This window comes from Heteronotia binoei, chromosome 7, assembly GCF_032191835.1.
Source record: "Heteronotia binoei isolate CCM8104 ecotype False Entrance Well chromosome 7, APGP_CSIRO_Hbin_v1, whole genome shotgun sequence".
NCBI lineage: Eukaryota > Metazoa > Chordata > Lepidosauria > Squamata > Gekkonidae > Heteronotia > Heteronotia binoei.
Genome location: NC_083229.1, coordinates 106,843,356 through 106,860,722, shown reverse-complemented (window position 1 = coordinate 106,860,722; position 17,367 = coordinate 106,843,356). Strand labels below are relative to the sequence as shown.

The 17,367-nt window shown below is 40.0% G+C and overlaps 1 protein-coding gene across 1 annotated transcript in view; it reads right to left on the bottom strand.

Moving 5' to 3' along the window:
• The window catches only part of KIF13A (kinesin family member 13A), a 116,758-nt gene extending 100,292 nt beyond the window's left edge, over positions 1–16,466 (bottom strand). Inside the window, exons 1-2 of the mRNA XM_060244177.1 lie at positions 16,374–16,466; positions 14,770–14,860 (exon numbers count right to left, since the gene is read on the bottom strand). Coding sequence (XP_060100160.1) covers positions 14,770–14,860; positions 16,374–16,428 — 146 coding nt within the window. The 5' untranslated portion in view covers positions 16,429–16,466. The remainder of the gene's footprint in view (positions 1–14,769; positions 14,861–16,373) is intronic.
• Positions 16,467–17,367: the final 901 nt, after the last annotated feature.

Here is a 17,367-nt window from a genome sequence, read left to right as displayed (position 1 = left end):
CTACCTTATCCCAGATGATCTGGCTATGTAGATCCATGCCATGGTAACCCTGAGGCTGTAGTTAACATCTGATTTTAGGCAAGCTTTCATAACTTTTGTTCCTTGTATGCATGTAAAGGTGTCCCCTGCACAAGCACCAGTTGTTTCTGACTCTGGGGTGACGTTGCATCATGACGTTTTCATGGCAGACTTTTTATGGGGTAGTTTGCCATTGCCTTCCCCAGTCATCTACACTTTCCCCCCAGCAAACTGGGTACTCATTTTACTGACCTCGGACGAATGGAAGGCTGAGTCAACCTTGAGCCAGCTCCCTGAACCCAGCTTCCACCGGGATCAAACTCAGGTTGTGAGCAGAGAGTTCAGACTGCAGTACTGCAACTTTACCACTCTGCGCCATGGGACTACTTATATGCATATACACCAGCATAACATAATGCTTCATGTTGGATGAAAATCTACAACACCCAGGTTCTGCCACAGAACCTTGCTCAGTAGGGGAGACTGATGTAAGCCACTTTAGATACCCAACAAGGAGAAAATGGGGGTATAAATGAAGTAAATATATTAAACTGTTTTGCATTGTTCTGTTGTTTTTTAAGTGATCTAGCTGTATTGCACTGTTTGAGGTATGCATTATACTATTTTACTGCATGATAAAAGGGGTTTATCAAGGCAAATCTGCAGATAACAGAAACTCTCTACATTTACCAAAAATAGTAAGTGGCTGAGCAATCCCAAAATCTCCCAACACTGCCCCTTGTTAACACAATACGTACAAGCATGCATTAAGACAAGGAGCTGAATAAATCGAACAGTTGAGAAAGTGGGCCACCTATGCCTTTCTGACCTTAAGATTACCCTGTGATGATCTTCTCCTTGGAGAAAGGAATAGGATTAGTGCAATTTTAAAATTTAATAGTATTTGAAACAACACAATAAACACCAACTTTAATACATTTCATTTCTCAACATGTACTCAGCAACTTTGCCTTCAGAGTGCAACATAAATCTTGCTGAGTTGCTTACAAAAAGATAATTGTAACTCATCAGGCTGATAACAAGGAAACTTCAGCATTTTCACAGTTCAGATTTTTCTTTATAGAGAGAGCTTTTCATCACTCCATGTACTTTGTGATTGTGGGTGGTTTTCAGTTTTTCTATTGTTCTTCTATTTCTCCATCATTTCTTGTGTCCCTGCACTTGTGCAGAGGCTTGTGGACCCCCTTCTTTCTCAGCATGCATTGTGGCTCTCTGCTTTTGGCCATGGAAGAGTCCACTATGAAATAAGCTAGCAAACTTGGGCTTAGCACCCCTTTTTAGCCAGTAGACATCAGCGAAGACTCTTCCGTCTTCCCTCAGTAGTTTTCCTGAATACATATGTAGATTTCTTCTATGCTCATGCACATTCAAGGTTTCTTCAGACAGAAGTTGCAGTCTCTACAGAGATCTTAATCCTCTTCTTGGTCCCTCAGTTTGTTAGCCGGTCTAGAAAGTTTTATTTTTTTCTTGAACGGGCCAACTACAGAGCTGGGTTGGAACAGCATTTTTTGTATCTTCCAAAATACTTGCTGGCCATCCTGTCAGTAGAGACCATATTTGGCAGGGGCTGAAGTTCCATTGGGAGCAACTCCTTGGATCAAGTACTATTCTTCCTTCTCCTCCTCTCCTTCATCCTCTGGTTCTTTCACCCAGTATTCTTCAAACTCTTAGAAGCTTTTTTTCTTAAGAGAACAGAGCTTCTTTCTACTGGAAGACCAAGGCAGAGTACCCAACTTTCTACTTTGACTAGAAAGCTCTTTAATCTTGATTCTTGAACTGCTCTTCAATTCTTGCCCTCACTAGCACCAAGCTGCTCTCCTTCCACCTTGTCTCTGTTATCCTTGTCTTCATTGAGGATACCTCCCTTTCAAGGAACATCTCATTATTTTCCTGCAGTTTCTCAAGGAAATCAGCATCATTTGTTTTCTCTCTACCAGACAGAAGTGGTTCATTTTGTTGAATTGGGTTTGACACTTCTTGATGAGTTTTTGAACTAGTGGACCTTTTTGAGCCAGAAGATTTTTGGGACATCACAGTTTCTTGCTTCACTGCTATCAAGTCAGGTCCAGTTGGTTCAGCCATCCACACTGCTTTGATTTCATCTGCTGGAGATCTTGTCCAATGGCTCACAGTTCTTTGCTTTCTCAAGGAAATCAGCATCATTCATTTTCTTTCTACCAGACAGAAGTGGTTCATTTTGTTGAATTGGGTCTGACACTTCTTGATGAGTTTTTGAACTACTGGACCTTTTTGAGCCAGAAGATTTTTGGGACATCACGGTTTCTTGCTTCACTGCTATCAAGTCAGGTCCAGTTGGTTCAGCCATCTGCACTGCTTTGGTTTCATCTGATGGAGAGCTTGTCCTATGGCTCACAGTTCCTTGTTTTTCTACATCTAGTTCTCCTTTAGGTTGAGGCTCTTTCTCTTATATATCCTCAAGAGCCTTTTGCTCTGGGTAAGTAATATTGGCACCAACTCCCCTTGGTCAAGGAGCCCACAAATAACTCCTTCACAAGAAGCAAGGGCAAACATATCCCTGCATTACATTCTCTGGGGCTGACTTTTCTGCCACATCATATAGAGGAATTGTTTCTTTGAAGGACTTCCATAACTGAATGGCAGGGGCACCATTATTATCATATTCTATCTTGACCTCTTCTTTCTTATAGGCATACCCTGGTGGAGGGAGGCTTCAGAATTGTACAGACTCTGAAAAGCTCTTGGTAAAATCTCTCTCTTGAAACAGCAGAAAATACATTCCTGTCCTGTTTTTCCAAGGGGCTTTCATCTTCTTTACCAGTATATAAAGAGGTGTAGGCTGTACTTCCAGAATCACAGCCTTGTGTTTCCATGTGATCCTGATGCTTTTTCAGTTTGCTTTTAGACTGCTTCAGATCTGACTGTGTTTCTTTAGTCTTCTTTTGTTTCTCTGGGTTGTAGTGCCTGAATTGTGTCACTTGATAAAACATAGGGAAGGGTAGGTGGCCATTAAAATAAGGTCTTCTGTTAACTCTCATATGCATGGGATGGTGTGGGACAAGATATCCAGGGTAGCCATGCAGAGGTATAGAATAGAGTATGTAATATGGATATCCACTTCTAAAGCCTGTGGTAGGTATACATATGAATTGTATGTAGGGCCAAGGAACGATGGATTCTGGAACATTTGCTGTGCAGTCAGTTGTGCGTAAAAAGGGGGGATTTGGAATAGGGTGTGATTTCTGAGGCAGAAGCAGTGTTTGTTTTCTAGCATAGGGTTGCCAATTTTTTGGTCCTAGTGCCTCTCCCCTTGAGAAAAAACTGTCCTGCCCCTTTGAGAGGCTTAAGGGGATGTTGCCTGGTGACCTTCATGCCATGAAAAGTAGTAGTGGTTAGAACCTCCTGAAGCCAAGCAGTACCAGCAAATGATGGTTCCTTCTACTACACAGCAATACTGAGATAGCTAGTGGAAAGTATGGTTGACATAAGGCACTTTTTATTTTCAGCCTTTAGTTGTAGAAGTGGAAAGAGAAGGAAACTGATCCATCCCTCTGCTCCCCTTTCCCCAACAAGTCTCCTACCAGAATGAGCACTGCAATGATTCTAATGGGAAGTAGAGAAAAGGGACAAAGCGCCTGCAACCCATACCCACCATCAATTAAAGTATATCCCCACTTGTTCCATATTGACATTTTAAAAAATATAAAAGTGATAGGAAGACATAAGTCAACCAGTCAGTTGAGAAGAATTCTGAAATATACATATTAGAAATATATGACTGATTTAAATTTATTAACACTATTCCCATAAGATTTGTGTAAAATTGCCCTTGGTAGTCCCTTGAACTAGATTATTCCAAAAACATCTGCTATGCCACATGCTATGGTAGGAGAATTTTACTCCAAAGTTCACTCTTTTAAAAAGCAAACAAACCCAAACCCAGCAAATTAATTATTCATGACATTTTCTCTACATGTTGAAATTATCAAGTTGGCATAGCTCAACCCTGTAAAATAACAGATCTTAAGTGAACATATGAAAAACTTATCAGCCACAGCAAACATTTCCTTATTGGCCTTGACTCCTTCTACACATGGAAACACAATCTCTATTAATTCAGTAAACAATCTCAATGGGGGAACTATAAGACAAGTATGAAGCTATGTACTACTACTGAGAAAATTTAAAAAAACCAGCTTTCAAGAAATAGTTTTTTCCCTGATTTTTAGCAGAGAAAAAACAAAACAACCTATCAGAAGAATTATCAATGCGGCTAGTATATTCAACAACGAAAGTATAAGAACCATCTCTAATTTTCAAGGAAAACAGCAGACAGTAAGGGATTAATTCCTTTTCCTAATAGAGCCAGGGACATACAATCCCTTTGAGAGAGAAAGACCCCTTCAGTTCTAGAGCTGGAAAAATATAAAAGGATAGTAACACTACTTTGTATCCCTTGGGGGAAAAAACTTGTAAAATATAGGACAGAAAGGATATCCTGGAACTCAAGTACCCACCTGATGAAGTCAGGAAACAGATTAACAAAGCCAGAAGGATATCCAGGGAAAACCTGTTACAAGACAAGCCCCCAAAAGAAAACAACAGAACACCACTAGTCATAACACACATCTCTCAACTCAAAACAGTTCAACACATCATCGACGACTTACAACCTCTACTGGACAGTGACAGCTCTCTTTCAAAAGTACTGGGGGGCAAATATTTTCTTGCACACAGACAGCCACCCAATGTCAAACAACTCCTGACCCACAACAATACAACATCTCATTTGAGCATGGACACTAGTACGAGGGCTTGCAATAAACTGAACACCAACTTTGCTGCCACATACGCCCAGACAACACAATCACTGGATGTAACAGCATTAACTACACCATCTCAGACTCATTCACTTGCTCATCTTCCAACATTATATATGCCATTAAATGCCAACAATGCCCCTCAATTCTCTACATAGGGCAAACAGGACAAACCTTATGCCAAAGGCTAAATGGACACAAATCTGACATCAGAAATTACAGAACTGAGAAACCTGTAGGAGAACACTTCAACCTTCCAGTAAGTAGGTGACCTCAGAGTAGCTATTTTACTGCAAAGGAACTTCAAGAACAGAATGGAAAGGGAAATTGTTGAATTATAAATCATTATGAAACTTGGAACACATCCCCAAGACTGAGCAGGGATATTGGTTTCTTATCTCATTACATATGCTAAACCCATTCTCACCAAGTAGAGCTATCTATCCACTTTATTCCCATGTATTTCTTTAAGAATAGTGTAACAGAATAACAGAACAAAATAGGAGTCAAGTTGCACCTTTAAGACCAACTTAGTTTTATTCAGAACGTAAGCTTTCGTGTGCTCTCTAAGCACACTTCATCAGATGAGGAATCCAGTACAGACCAACACGGCAGACTTCTTGGATGTAACAGAATAATGTCTTTCTTGTACTGACAAACTGGAATAAGGGATGTTGATTGTTTCTCTCCTTATATATGCTAAACCTATCTTCCACTGTATTCTAATGTACTCTTTTTTATATTGGCAAACTGGAATTATATTTACAGTGCTATGCTACATGCTAAGTAGTAAATTAGGTGGACAGAAATACCTCTGAGAAAAAGATGTTCTCAATTAACAGACTCCACATGTACTGCCTTGTGATGGATTCTCACCATCATTCTCCAATTCATGTTTATTGCCTTTGCTGTTTTGCCAACAACTAATACTATCCAGAGCAAACTTGTTAGTCTTTCAATTTGTTAATTTCACTATTTTCCCACTGAATTCTAACTTTGTACTACGTTGCATGCTTAACCACAACCCACAAGCTAAATGTAGCACTGTTAACTATACCCCATTTCACTGTCTGACAAAGCGTGCATGCACATGAAAGCTTACAATTTTCAATAAAACTTTGTTGGTCTTAAAGGTGCTACTGGACTCCAACTTTGTTCTATTGCTTCAGACCAACATGGCTACCCACCTGGATTTACTGTGCAAACATGCTACCACAATGCTCACATTATCATTCAAACATCTTTAATCACTAGGACAAAGAAATATGAAGTTAAATTTGGATGTATGGAATTTACTTATTTTTTCAAACTTTTCTTCCACCCCTCTTGCGAAATGGTTGACTGGTATAATATGGGAAAGGGTGACTTGTATTTAAAATGTGGTAAATGAGGGCTGTTGCTTCCTTGACTGAGTCAACCTGTCTCATATTGGGTCTTCCTCTTTTCTGCCACCTTCATCTTTTCCTAACATTACCATCTGTATAAATTTCAAATCCATAGCTGACATTTTCTCCTGATAATCCCTGTTGACAGATTTTTATACGTAACATCTGTTCATGCAGATTGATGTAAATTATTATGGATAGTGAACAGTATGCAGTGACTTATCAGTAGAAAGCACTGATAATTAAGAAACTTTCCCCAATTTTCCCTCCCACAGAAGTCATTTCCAATCCTGGGAAAGCGGACTTTTGAAGTCTTTAAACAGCCACACAAGTTTTGGGCTGCAGTTAGTGTTGTCAACAGGTAGCGTAGTAAAATTTCCAGAAATTTTGATGCCAAGGTGAAAGGACAGGTTTTTCCTCAGGGTCTTCCAGAAAAACCCTGGGAAAAACTGAATATAAGGAATATTTACATTCCTATCAAACCTAAACTTATTTTTACTGATCTAACAACATAAAATGCATTATTCATAGCATATACAACTGAACTATTTAGCACAGTTATGGAATTTTCCACTGGAAAAACTGTTCTTAGATATTTTTTCCTTAGTCCTTAGATATTTTTTTCAAGCTATACATTTGTAGTGAGTAAAGCCTTGTCTTAAAAAGCATTTGACTAGGTTTTTTTTAAAGGAAAATATTTCATGGGGGTTTTTTAGTGCTCCCCAAAATGTTCCTTTTTTTGGAAAAATTAAGGAATGAATTTGAATAAGAAAAACTTTATCATATGAAGCATTTCTTCCATTCAGAAAGGGAATAGTTCACAGGAATTTTTTTCCAGTGCTCCTAGATTCCCTATGTTTACACTGGAGGGAAAAATGGAGCAGTGGACACAGGGGGGAAAATCCTGGTTCTCACAACTCTATCAGGACACCTGGAGAAAAATGTCTTGACCTGTTAAACAGAGGATTAAACAAACTATTTACCTGGTGGTATTCATTCCATTAAAATCTTCAGATGCCATTAGCACACATTAAGGCTCTATTAAAGGGACAAGATATATTTCTCCAGGCCTGTTGGCAAGCCCAGCTACAGTGAAGTGGGGAAAAAGGGATCAAAACTAGCTTTCTAGCCTTTTCTGTCAGCACTTCACATTCCCCCTTCCAACATTCATCTACAGAAGCAGCTGCCCTTTCTTGGTGTTTGACTGCAATAGCTGCCTTTTATTATTTCTGTATATGTAGAATAATTATTTTTTTTAAAATACTGTACAATCCACCTGGATCCAAGTCAGTCTTGGCTGCTGTTATGACATGTTAAAAGAATAACAGATGAACTGTTGAAAACTTAACATTAAAATATATTGTTTAGGATTTATTTTTTGTTCATAATTTTGAAATTGTGTTAATCAATTTTTAGAACTATAGTTAAGAATTCCAGGATAATGAAAAGCCTTTATTGTGTTTTTGCAACAACATGTGAGCCCTGCAAGCCTCTTTAGCTGCTAGTTATCTCATTTTCTGGAACACCAAATTTTAGCACATAATTATGGGTTAACGAAGTAAATGACTGTGTATTCTGTACTACAATAGTGATCTCAAGGCATAGCAATTAATCCAATGAGAATGCAAAAAAAAGTCTGATTTTGAGTCTACCGTATACAATTTAGGTAAAACCAAGCCTTAAAAAAACTTCATTTATTTCAAAGAGAAGAAAAATTTTTCCAGGGCTCCCCAAAGTTTCTCAATTATTCTATCAGAAGAACTGAAAAATAGCTTTGGGGAAAAAACAGATTTATTTTTTTCTCATGATTTTTCCCTCAACCCCCTCCCCCCCAGTAATTCTAAAGAACAGTATGAGGGGTGAACAGTGATGATGTGGGTGTATCTGCAATGTGGGTAGACCCAATGAAAACCAACTTTCTTTTTTTCAAGCAAAAAGTTTCCTTTGGATCCATCCCTCTCAGTTATATTGTACCAATATACTTGCTTTGTGCAATAAAAGGCAACAAAAAGATGCCTATCCAAACTACTCATACCAATAAAATGATGGAGATTTTGCAAGGAAGTGTTACTTATACATCTCATTTTATTTTATTTTTCATTTTAGGCATTATTTCGCTGTTACTTTGTGCATGTATACATTATAAATAATTTGATCACTTCCCAACCACATGTGCTATATTCTTAATCCAATCAACTTTAAGTTCAGGTATCAAAGATTTTAACGGCCCACATATTTTTTAATCTGGAATTAATTTTGTCTCTGTTCAAGAACAAATGAGCCAGACAATGGTAAAATGTAGAAATTATTTTATGACACTTTTCTTAACATTAATTGTAAGCAACTCCTAGCCAGACAAAAGTTTCAGTGGACATCATACCATTTACTTAAAACACAATTATTTACAAGATAGTTTTAAACCCAGATATAAAAGAACATAAAAAGTCTTGCTTACGACTGCACTAATAGTATGGTAGGCAAATAAATTAGATTTATAGTCTATTGCCATAGAATGCTTAGAACAAGGGGCTGAGTGGTAGACCAAGCTCTGCCCCTCACATTGCCTACTAGTAAGTTCCACTAACCTGATTGAGTATCAACCCCAGAGTGGCAAAGAAATAGAGATATTGAAGGGCATATCAGAAAAGGGCAGTGATTAATGACCTCTATCCTGGAACATTGCTTTTCAAGCTTCTCTGGTTCTTCTCCCCCTCCTCCAATTCAATCAGATCCTTACATACATATGGTTGTAATATATCTGGCAAAGCCTGTACTCACCATTACAACCTTGCCAACACTGAACTATGACAGGATCGCGTATTAACCAACAGCTAGTTCAAAATAGTCTAACAAACCCAATTTGTCTATATTTCCCATGTTTCTCCTTTCCTGAGTATTCAAGGGAGCTTACTATAAAGAATCTTAATAAAATACTACTATTGTAATGTTAATGATCAATAACAACTGAAATATTAAATCACAGAAGAGATGAGATAGTCATCATAACTGTTCACGGAACTACTTTTCACTTCTAGATATCTGCCTACTGAGCACATCAGGAAAACCTTCTAAAAGGCTGAGTTACTTTGTACATCACTTGCACTAGGAACATTAAGGTCACATTATTAGAATCCTTTCTTGTCTAAAAGCCTATTCAATCCCCCTTCTTCATAAAGAACTTTATACATACACAAACCACAACAGGTCCAAAGCCACCAGCAATGAAGACTGCACTGTAACTGTGTGAACAGGGATGGTTCATTATAAATGTTTATACACTGGGTCTGATAAGCAACTAATACCAGAGGTATAAGCAACAGATACTAACGCTATAAATTTCAATACATGCTTTAATATACTAAAGTAATAGTTACACTCGTATATAAATTACATTGTCTAACTGATTAAACAAGAAAACTAAACAGTTTAAAATTAAACTAATGATCTCTCCAAGCTACAAGGATAACAATCAGGTAAAAAAAGCATTATGATACCTTCAATATCCTTAGAAGCCAACTATATTTAAAAATTATGCTAATCTCTCACAAACTACAACATTTTACACATTGCATTGGAGAAATGAATGTTTGCTTGTTAAGCAATCTTATTTAACAATATTTCTATGATAAAAAGTGAAGGGCCTACACAGAATTCGGGGGGGGGGGAGAGAATTTGGAAATCCCACACCAAAATCTTAACCCCCAGGCCTCTTGAAGCTCCCAGAGAAGCTCCGATTGTTTCCTTTAACTTACACTCATCAACTGTCAACAGTCTGTGCTCCAGCAACCTATTTAGCTTTTATCAGGGGATGGAGGCGAGAACAGTCTTGTTCATTTTGGTCAACTTACAAAGTTACATTAGTCTGCCTACTTGGAAAGCCCCAAGTACTATCTGTGAGTGGCTCAGCTTTCATGGTGGTGTTATCATAACTGTGGCCAACTATTTCACTATAAGATATGGTGACAGGCTAGAATCCTGAAGGGCATCATGGGGAGTTACCTGGAAATTCCACCACTCCAAAATCTCCCCTTTAAGGAACCTGAGCTGCCCATTCCACCCCTGCCCCAACAATCAGTCACTCTCAGCATTCCATCCCTTCTAGAACCAATGTTGTTCTGATCAGGCCATTTACAAAATCGTACTTTTCTGCATACCAGGGAAGTTCTCCATGTAAATAGATATCCATGTCCATGGGTGATCTTTACTTTGCTGTTTTTTGTCATCCACATGGGGGCAAACTAGCTTAATATTAAATATAACAATATCTTTAGTGTATCAAGTTCTGTATGATCAAATGTTTACTTGCATAGAAATAATCAAAAACAAAGTATGTGCACATCAAGAACTTGCAGATTCTATACTTAAAGAAGTTGCTCTAACTTTTAATATGCCTTATTGAAACAGACATTATTCATTCTATAACACAGCAGGAGTTCCTCTAGGTCTTCTATAAGAAGAGATCATCTGGAAGTCAAGCACTGATATTTACAAACTTATTAAGAAGCGCATATGGAATCTAAAGTCTCATGAGCACAAATATGTGCATATTCCTTCTACTTCAATCTATCATAGATCTATAATCTGAATTCTACTATTATAATTACGGACAGTTTGAAATTGCTACTCCAGAGGAATAGTATCTAGGTCACAGTGATACTAAAATGATGCTGGAGCTCAGAAAAGGCTTTTTCTCCCATTAAAAGAGAAAACACCAGCCAATTCAAAGCTAGCACTTCAAAACTGAACAATAACTTAACAGCAATTTAAGAGAGGTCAAAATCAGATTTATTTTCTTACACTTTCCCACAAAGTGAAAGACTACTATCAGCTGTTATTCTATCCGCTACCTTAGGCAGGTGATATTAGAGCGCCTGCACAGCACAGCCTTTCTGGCTGATAATTCCTGCAGATACAAGACAGTCAGTAGCTGTCTCATTTCACTTGACACTCTGTGGAGATAAGTTTCAGTTGACGCTTTTGGAACAAACACCAATTCCCCAGAGAGCTATAACCTCTTCCTTCTAACTGCAAAGCTTGGAACAGAAATAAATAAAACCACAAACCACATCAACCATCACACTTTTGCCTCTATCATCTGCCTTGATTTAAGGAAAAAATGGAGAAATATTATGGGGTTTTTTAAAGTATAAACATTAGCAGAGAATCTTGGAACTTTAAAATTTATATGGATTGCAATCTTTTCCTTGATATCTCCCAGTTTCCCCCCCCCCCCAAAAGACAGCACACTATAGTGGCTTGGACCCGCAAGAATAGGATTTAGAAGGATATGTTGGGCTGCTGTAGGAAGTGGGGGTGGGGGAGAGATGGGAAAATTGGGCACCACAGATGAAAAGCCTTGCATTAACAGAATCATTAGTCTGGGTCCAGCCCTATGTCTTTACTTATCTCCCTCTGAAAACTGAGTTTTTAAAAAACCCAGTTGGCCTTTAAATAACAAAATACTTTAATTTTTACAAGGCAGATTATCAAATAAAATATAACAAGTCTCTTCAATTCACTGTTAGAGAATGTGGTTACAGCCATCAAGTTTTTGAGCAACTTTGTTTCCATGACAAACTGATTCACAGAGATTCTGTAATAGCTGTACACACAAAGGCGGAGAACCAGAATATCATCACAATGGATTCTGTCTGATCAAATATGATACATCAAGCATCCATGATACTAACTGGATGCAGATGATACTAAATTGGGAGGGTAGCAAAGACAGCAGAAAACCCAATCAGGATACAGGATGATTTTGACAGGCTGGGAAACTGGGCTAAAACAAGTAAAATGGATTTTAACAGGGAAAAATATAAAGTTCTGCATTTACATAGGAAAAAAAATCAAATGCATAATTATAGGATGGGGGAGACTTGTCTCAGCAGTAGAATGTGTGAAAAGGATCTAGGGATCTTAGTGAACCATACACTGAACATAAGTCAGCAATGTGATGCGGTAACTAAAAAGGCAAATGTGATTTTAGGTTCTATCAAAAGAAGTATAGTGCCCACATCACACAATTTGATCTGCTCTGGTTAGACCTCATCTAGAGTATTGTTAAGAAGGATATAGACAAGCTGGAACATGTCCAGAGGAGGGCAACAAAGATGGTGAGAGGCCTGGAGACCACATCCTGTGAGGAAAGGCTGAAAGAGCTGGGTATGGTTATCCTGGAGAGGAGATGACTGAGAGGTGATATGATCTCCATCTTCAAGTACCTGAAGGGCTGTCATATGGAGGATGGTGCAGAGTTGTTTTCTGTTGCCCCAGAAGGTTGGACCAGAATCAGCGGGTTGAAGTTAAATCAAAAGAGTTTCCTGCTAAACATCAGGAAGAACTTCCTGACAGAGTGGTTCCTCAGTAGGTTGCGGGGTCTCCTTTTTTGGAGGTTTTTAAACAGAGGCTAAATGGCCATCTGACAGCAATGCTGATTCTGTGAACTTAAGCAGATCATGAGAAGGAAGACAGAAGTGCTTAGTTCTCATGGTCCTTTCTTACATGCCCAGGGAAATGCTGTTCACCATTTTGGAGCAATTTTTCTCCTGGCCAGTTCTACCAGGGATTCTGGAGGGGTTTTTTTGCCCTCTTCTGGGTGTGGAGCAGGTGTCACTGGGAGTGTTGGGGGGAAGATATTTCTGAATTTCCTACATTGTGCAGGAGGTTGGACTAGATGATCCTGGGGGTCCCTTACAACTAAATGGAATTTAAAAAACCCCATCAAATAAGCGATAAAAGGAGACTTTCAGGGATATAACCTAGTTCATGGCAATAAAGCCACCTGTATAAGCAATGGGCTCTGTCAAGCAAAGAAGCAAACTCACAGAATGTCATCTGTATAAGTTATTCAACTGTGATTGCATTTAAATCAAAAATTCTATTAACTGACTAGCTTGGAAGCAACTTTGTAATAGAACGTGCTGCACTACTTGTGTAGCCAAAACCAGTACCTAATTCTGCAGCCCACTATGTTATATTCTACTAGTCTAAAACGGACTCTGTACTTTGTAGTTATTACATTTTTATCCTGCCTGCCACCCTCAAACACAAAGCTTGGCTCTCTTCTTCCCCAGCTCAGAACAGGGCTAGGGCCAAGTTCAGGAAGAAAAAAAAAGTCAAATCTGATTACAACTTTAGTTCAACAAACTGTGCGCATGCACCAGGAGGACTTTACTTATGTTCAACATCTATATTCATACCTTGAGTGTTTTAAAGCACCTCTTTGACTATAGAACCAAATATTTTGAGATAATTTTGCAATTTCTCCTTCCTTGCATAATATAAAAAACTTATATTAAAACTTCACAAATCTACTGTATTTATTAGAATGATAATTCTGAGCATACAAATGGACAATCTGGGATCCTAGTGCAAAGTTTTTTACATTGTCACAGCAAACATTCCATCCTGTTCTGACAACAGGAACATAGGATTGTGTCTCACTTGTTCAAAGTGACACAGAAAATGCATTAGACATGTTCTTTCACACTTTTCAGTCCTTAAACCAAACACTACCTTCAGATGATAAAATTCACAGATGTCATTGAAATAATGGAATCTGAGTAGCACAGGAAAAGCCCTCCAAATCACCTTGTACATTACCAAGACATTCTGCCATTCTCCTTCCCTCCCTGGTAATCAATTCTGTTCTTTTTTTTAAAAAAGCACTTTTTGATAGAATAGTTTGGAATTTGTGCTGTTCTTTGTGAAACAGTATTTTCTAGCACAAAGCACTCTTATCTGGAACCCATCTTATACCAAACACAGCAGAAAAGAACAAGAGTCCAGTAGCACTAACAAAATTTGTGGCAGGGTATGATCTCTCATGAGTCACTGCTCACTTCTTCACAGAACAAAGTCATAGAAAACAAGTGCTTACAACAAACCAGTAACAAAACTTAGACACAAATATAACTTTTCCTTCTACATCTCTTCTGCACAGCCTCAGGAAAGAAAGACAGAATCTATTTTTATAATCCAGCACATTGGTATTTTGGATTGTTTCCAAGGAGGTTTTTTAGGGCCCTACAAATGAATGTCAGTTAGTTAAATTATTTCTAGTAACTCTTATTTCTACTATCTAGTAATTAGATTAACTCAGAATAAAAAATCAAAAAGATATACTAATATGATTGGCACACATATGAGAATTAAGTAAACAGCTCTGACAGCCTCCAAACCACCTAAAAACCAAGAGTATTTCCCCCCTCAAAAATCATGACTGAATGCCACATGATCAACAATGCTATGATTCACTTACAGGGTAACACTATCCAAACAATAAAAAGCTCTAATTTCACATGTTCTAATTTAGCATTTTATAAAAATATGCCTGCATCTTCAGTCGACTATTGCAGACTCACTGACTTAATTGTCAATATTCTTCATTTACACTCCTGTGAATGAGATAAGGATCAAGTCCTGGAACTTTCCCCCCAACAGTTGAGCCACATTACAGAAACTGCAGTTGCTTCCTTAACAAAAAGCAATCATTTCTACATATGCAGATTGACAACATAGATTTTTGATTTGTCCTTTTATACCTGTTTTCTCCCTGCTTGTTTGAAGGCGGAGGATGTAGCACTGTTTGATTCCCTTCCATCTCCACAATGCATTTGGTATTCAAGTCCAGCTCTGGAATATAATGCAACAGAACAGAGAACTTCAGGAAATTCCCTTACATTTCACTCCTATCCAACAGCACTTTACTTTGTTTGTTTGTTTGTTTCTTCTTGTGTCTAGAAAACAATTCCCATTTGCTGCTAGGAGCATTGCAAGTAATATGGCTGTTGCTCTCTAAAATACAGACAGCCAAAAATTGGATATATACGTATTATCAGACATCCCCCACTGTTTGTGAAACAAATGTTTCTGAAGCAGGGGGAATACATAAGCATCTTTCAGAACTGAGCTCAGTATAACTGCAAGGATTGCACGCCATACATGTGTGATCATACCTCTGAATTCTGGCTGAATTAATTCAGAATAAACTACCACTAAATCCTTGATTCACAATGCAAATTATAAAACCACACTGCACACAAAACTGTTCATGGAAAAAGTTGGGAAGGAACAGCTCTCACTATTTCTTTAATCACCATTATTGTGACTGATGGGTTAAAGAAGCCATCTGAACACTGAACTTCAAGGAGTGACTGAACCCTTCTGATCTTGAATATTAATCTTATATTGCCAGTTTCTTCCATGGGGCAAAGCAAAAGGGGAGAGCCACAGGCTGGGAGGTTATCTAAGGAGAACCCATCCAAAGAGACATGGTGAAGAACCTTCCCTACCCACCAAGCGAGAAAACGACTTGTTAACGGGTAGCTTTCTGGCTGCATTTAGTCTGAACTCCACATCAATCATATTAGAAAACGAAACAGATTAAGTCGCACCTTAAGAGACCAACAAGTTTTTCGGACTATAGAGACTTTGGAGAGTCAATGCTGTCTTCATCAGATACCAAGGGAAAGGAACTTTGACCCTGGAAAGCTCATACCTCGAAAACCTAGTTGGAGGTCTAAAGGTGCTAACAGACTTGCATCTAATGGCTCTGCTTGCAGACCACCACAACTACCCTCTCTGAAATTAGAAAAGGGAGAGTCTGCCCTCCATTGGAAACCTCCAGATTCTTAAGAGCTAAATCAGAGACACTCGTTTCATGATTCACGCCCAATTGTTCCTGAATGTTTCACTGTTCAGGAACAGAAGGCGTTCTTGTTGTTCTTTTTTTTTTTTAAATGCCAACCAAAAAAAAAAAGTTTTCAAGAGCCCTACGACCCTTTCAGTATTTCACACTAGACTTTTCATCTTGGTTTAGCTGTCCCCAAGCTGACATTCTACCCTAAAACCATAGAATCATAGAGTCACAGAGTTGGTTTCTATGATTCTAGTGCAGAATGCAAGTTTGGGGACAGAATTAAACTAGGATTAAAGGTCTAGTGTGAAATTGGTCCAGGCTCTCTCCCATCCCCGACTACTTTGCAAACAGTTCACTGCTGAGAGGAAAAAAAGAGGAGGAAGAGGGAGGGAGGGTAAAAGGTGTGTCTAAGAAGGGGTTGAGACGGGGTCAGCCTAAGAAAACGGCTGCTGGGAGGGGGGGGGGGGTGCTGCAGCACGCAATTTTAAAATTTTGCATTTCTTTTACCTCTCTTGTTCATGGGCCGGACTCTGACGGCCACTTTCACCTTGGTATCCGACATCTTCCCCGGAGACGGCAGCGCGGGGTGCCCAGCAGCGAACGAGAGAGTGCCCTCCTCCAGCAGACAGCACGGGGGTGGAGGAGAGGAGGAGGAAGGGGAGCCACCCAGCCAGCCCTCCTCCCTTGGGAAGCGGCGGGCTCCAGTCAGCAGCACTTCGGGACCGCAGCAGCAGCAGGAGCCCCACCGACGAGCGCTCTCGAGGTCTCTCCCTCAACCGCGCTGCTGCCTCGCAGAGAAAGCCCAGCGCCCGGGTCCATCTCGGGCTGGTGGAAGAAGACGGGAGTCGACGGAGATTCCAACAGGCTGCCGCAAGCAGGAGGCGGCGGCTGAGGGAGACGGCGGCCCTTCCCTTCCTCAGCCTCGCCTACACCGCGAGCCCCGTTGCCCGCTTCCCCAGCCCCGGGGCGGCTCTTGCCGCCGCCTCCTCCCCAGCCCAACCGCCATCTTCCGGCGGTTTGTGCCTCGTCTAAACTGCTCAATTCCTGCTGAGATTCCAGGCTCGGGCAGACAGGGGGCCGTCGGAAAAGGCCGGGGAAAGCCGAGCGGCTTCGGCCCTCGCGGGGGCGGGAGGAGGAAGAGAGTCAACGGTTTACAGGCGCCATTGGGGGAAAAGTTCTCCTCAGGGCCGTGCGCGAGCTCCAGCTCCTCCGGGCGAGGATTAAGCAACGCGCAAGCGCGGAATAACAACGTGAGGAGGGTGAGGGGAATGTTCGGGCGGGTAGGAGCGAGGGCTCCCACGGGGAGCCGAGGAAGAGGCGTGTGGTGTCAAGTTGAGGGGAGGACGGGTGGGAGGTGCAAGGCGCAAGGCGAAGTTTAAGGCAGGGGGAAAGGACTGACGCTCTTGGGATGCAGCGTGGCCTCGGCGAACGGTTAGGAACGATGAAGACCGAAGAATGTTGCGTGTTTTGCAGTAAGAATGCAAAATTCTGAACTAGAACA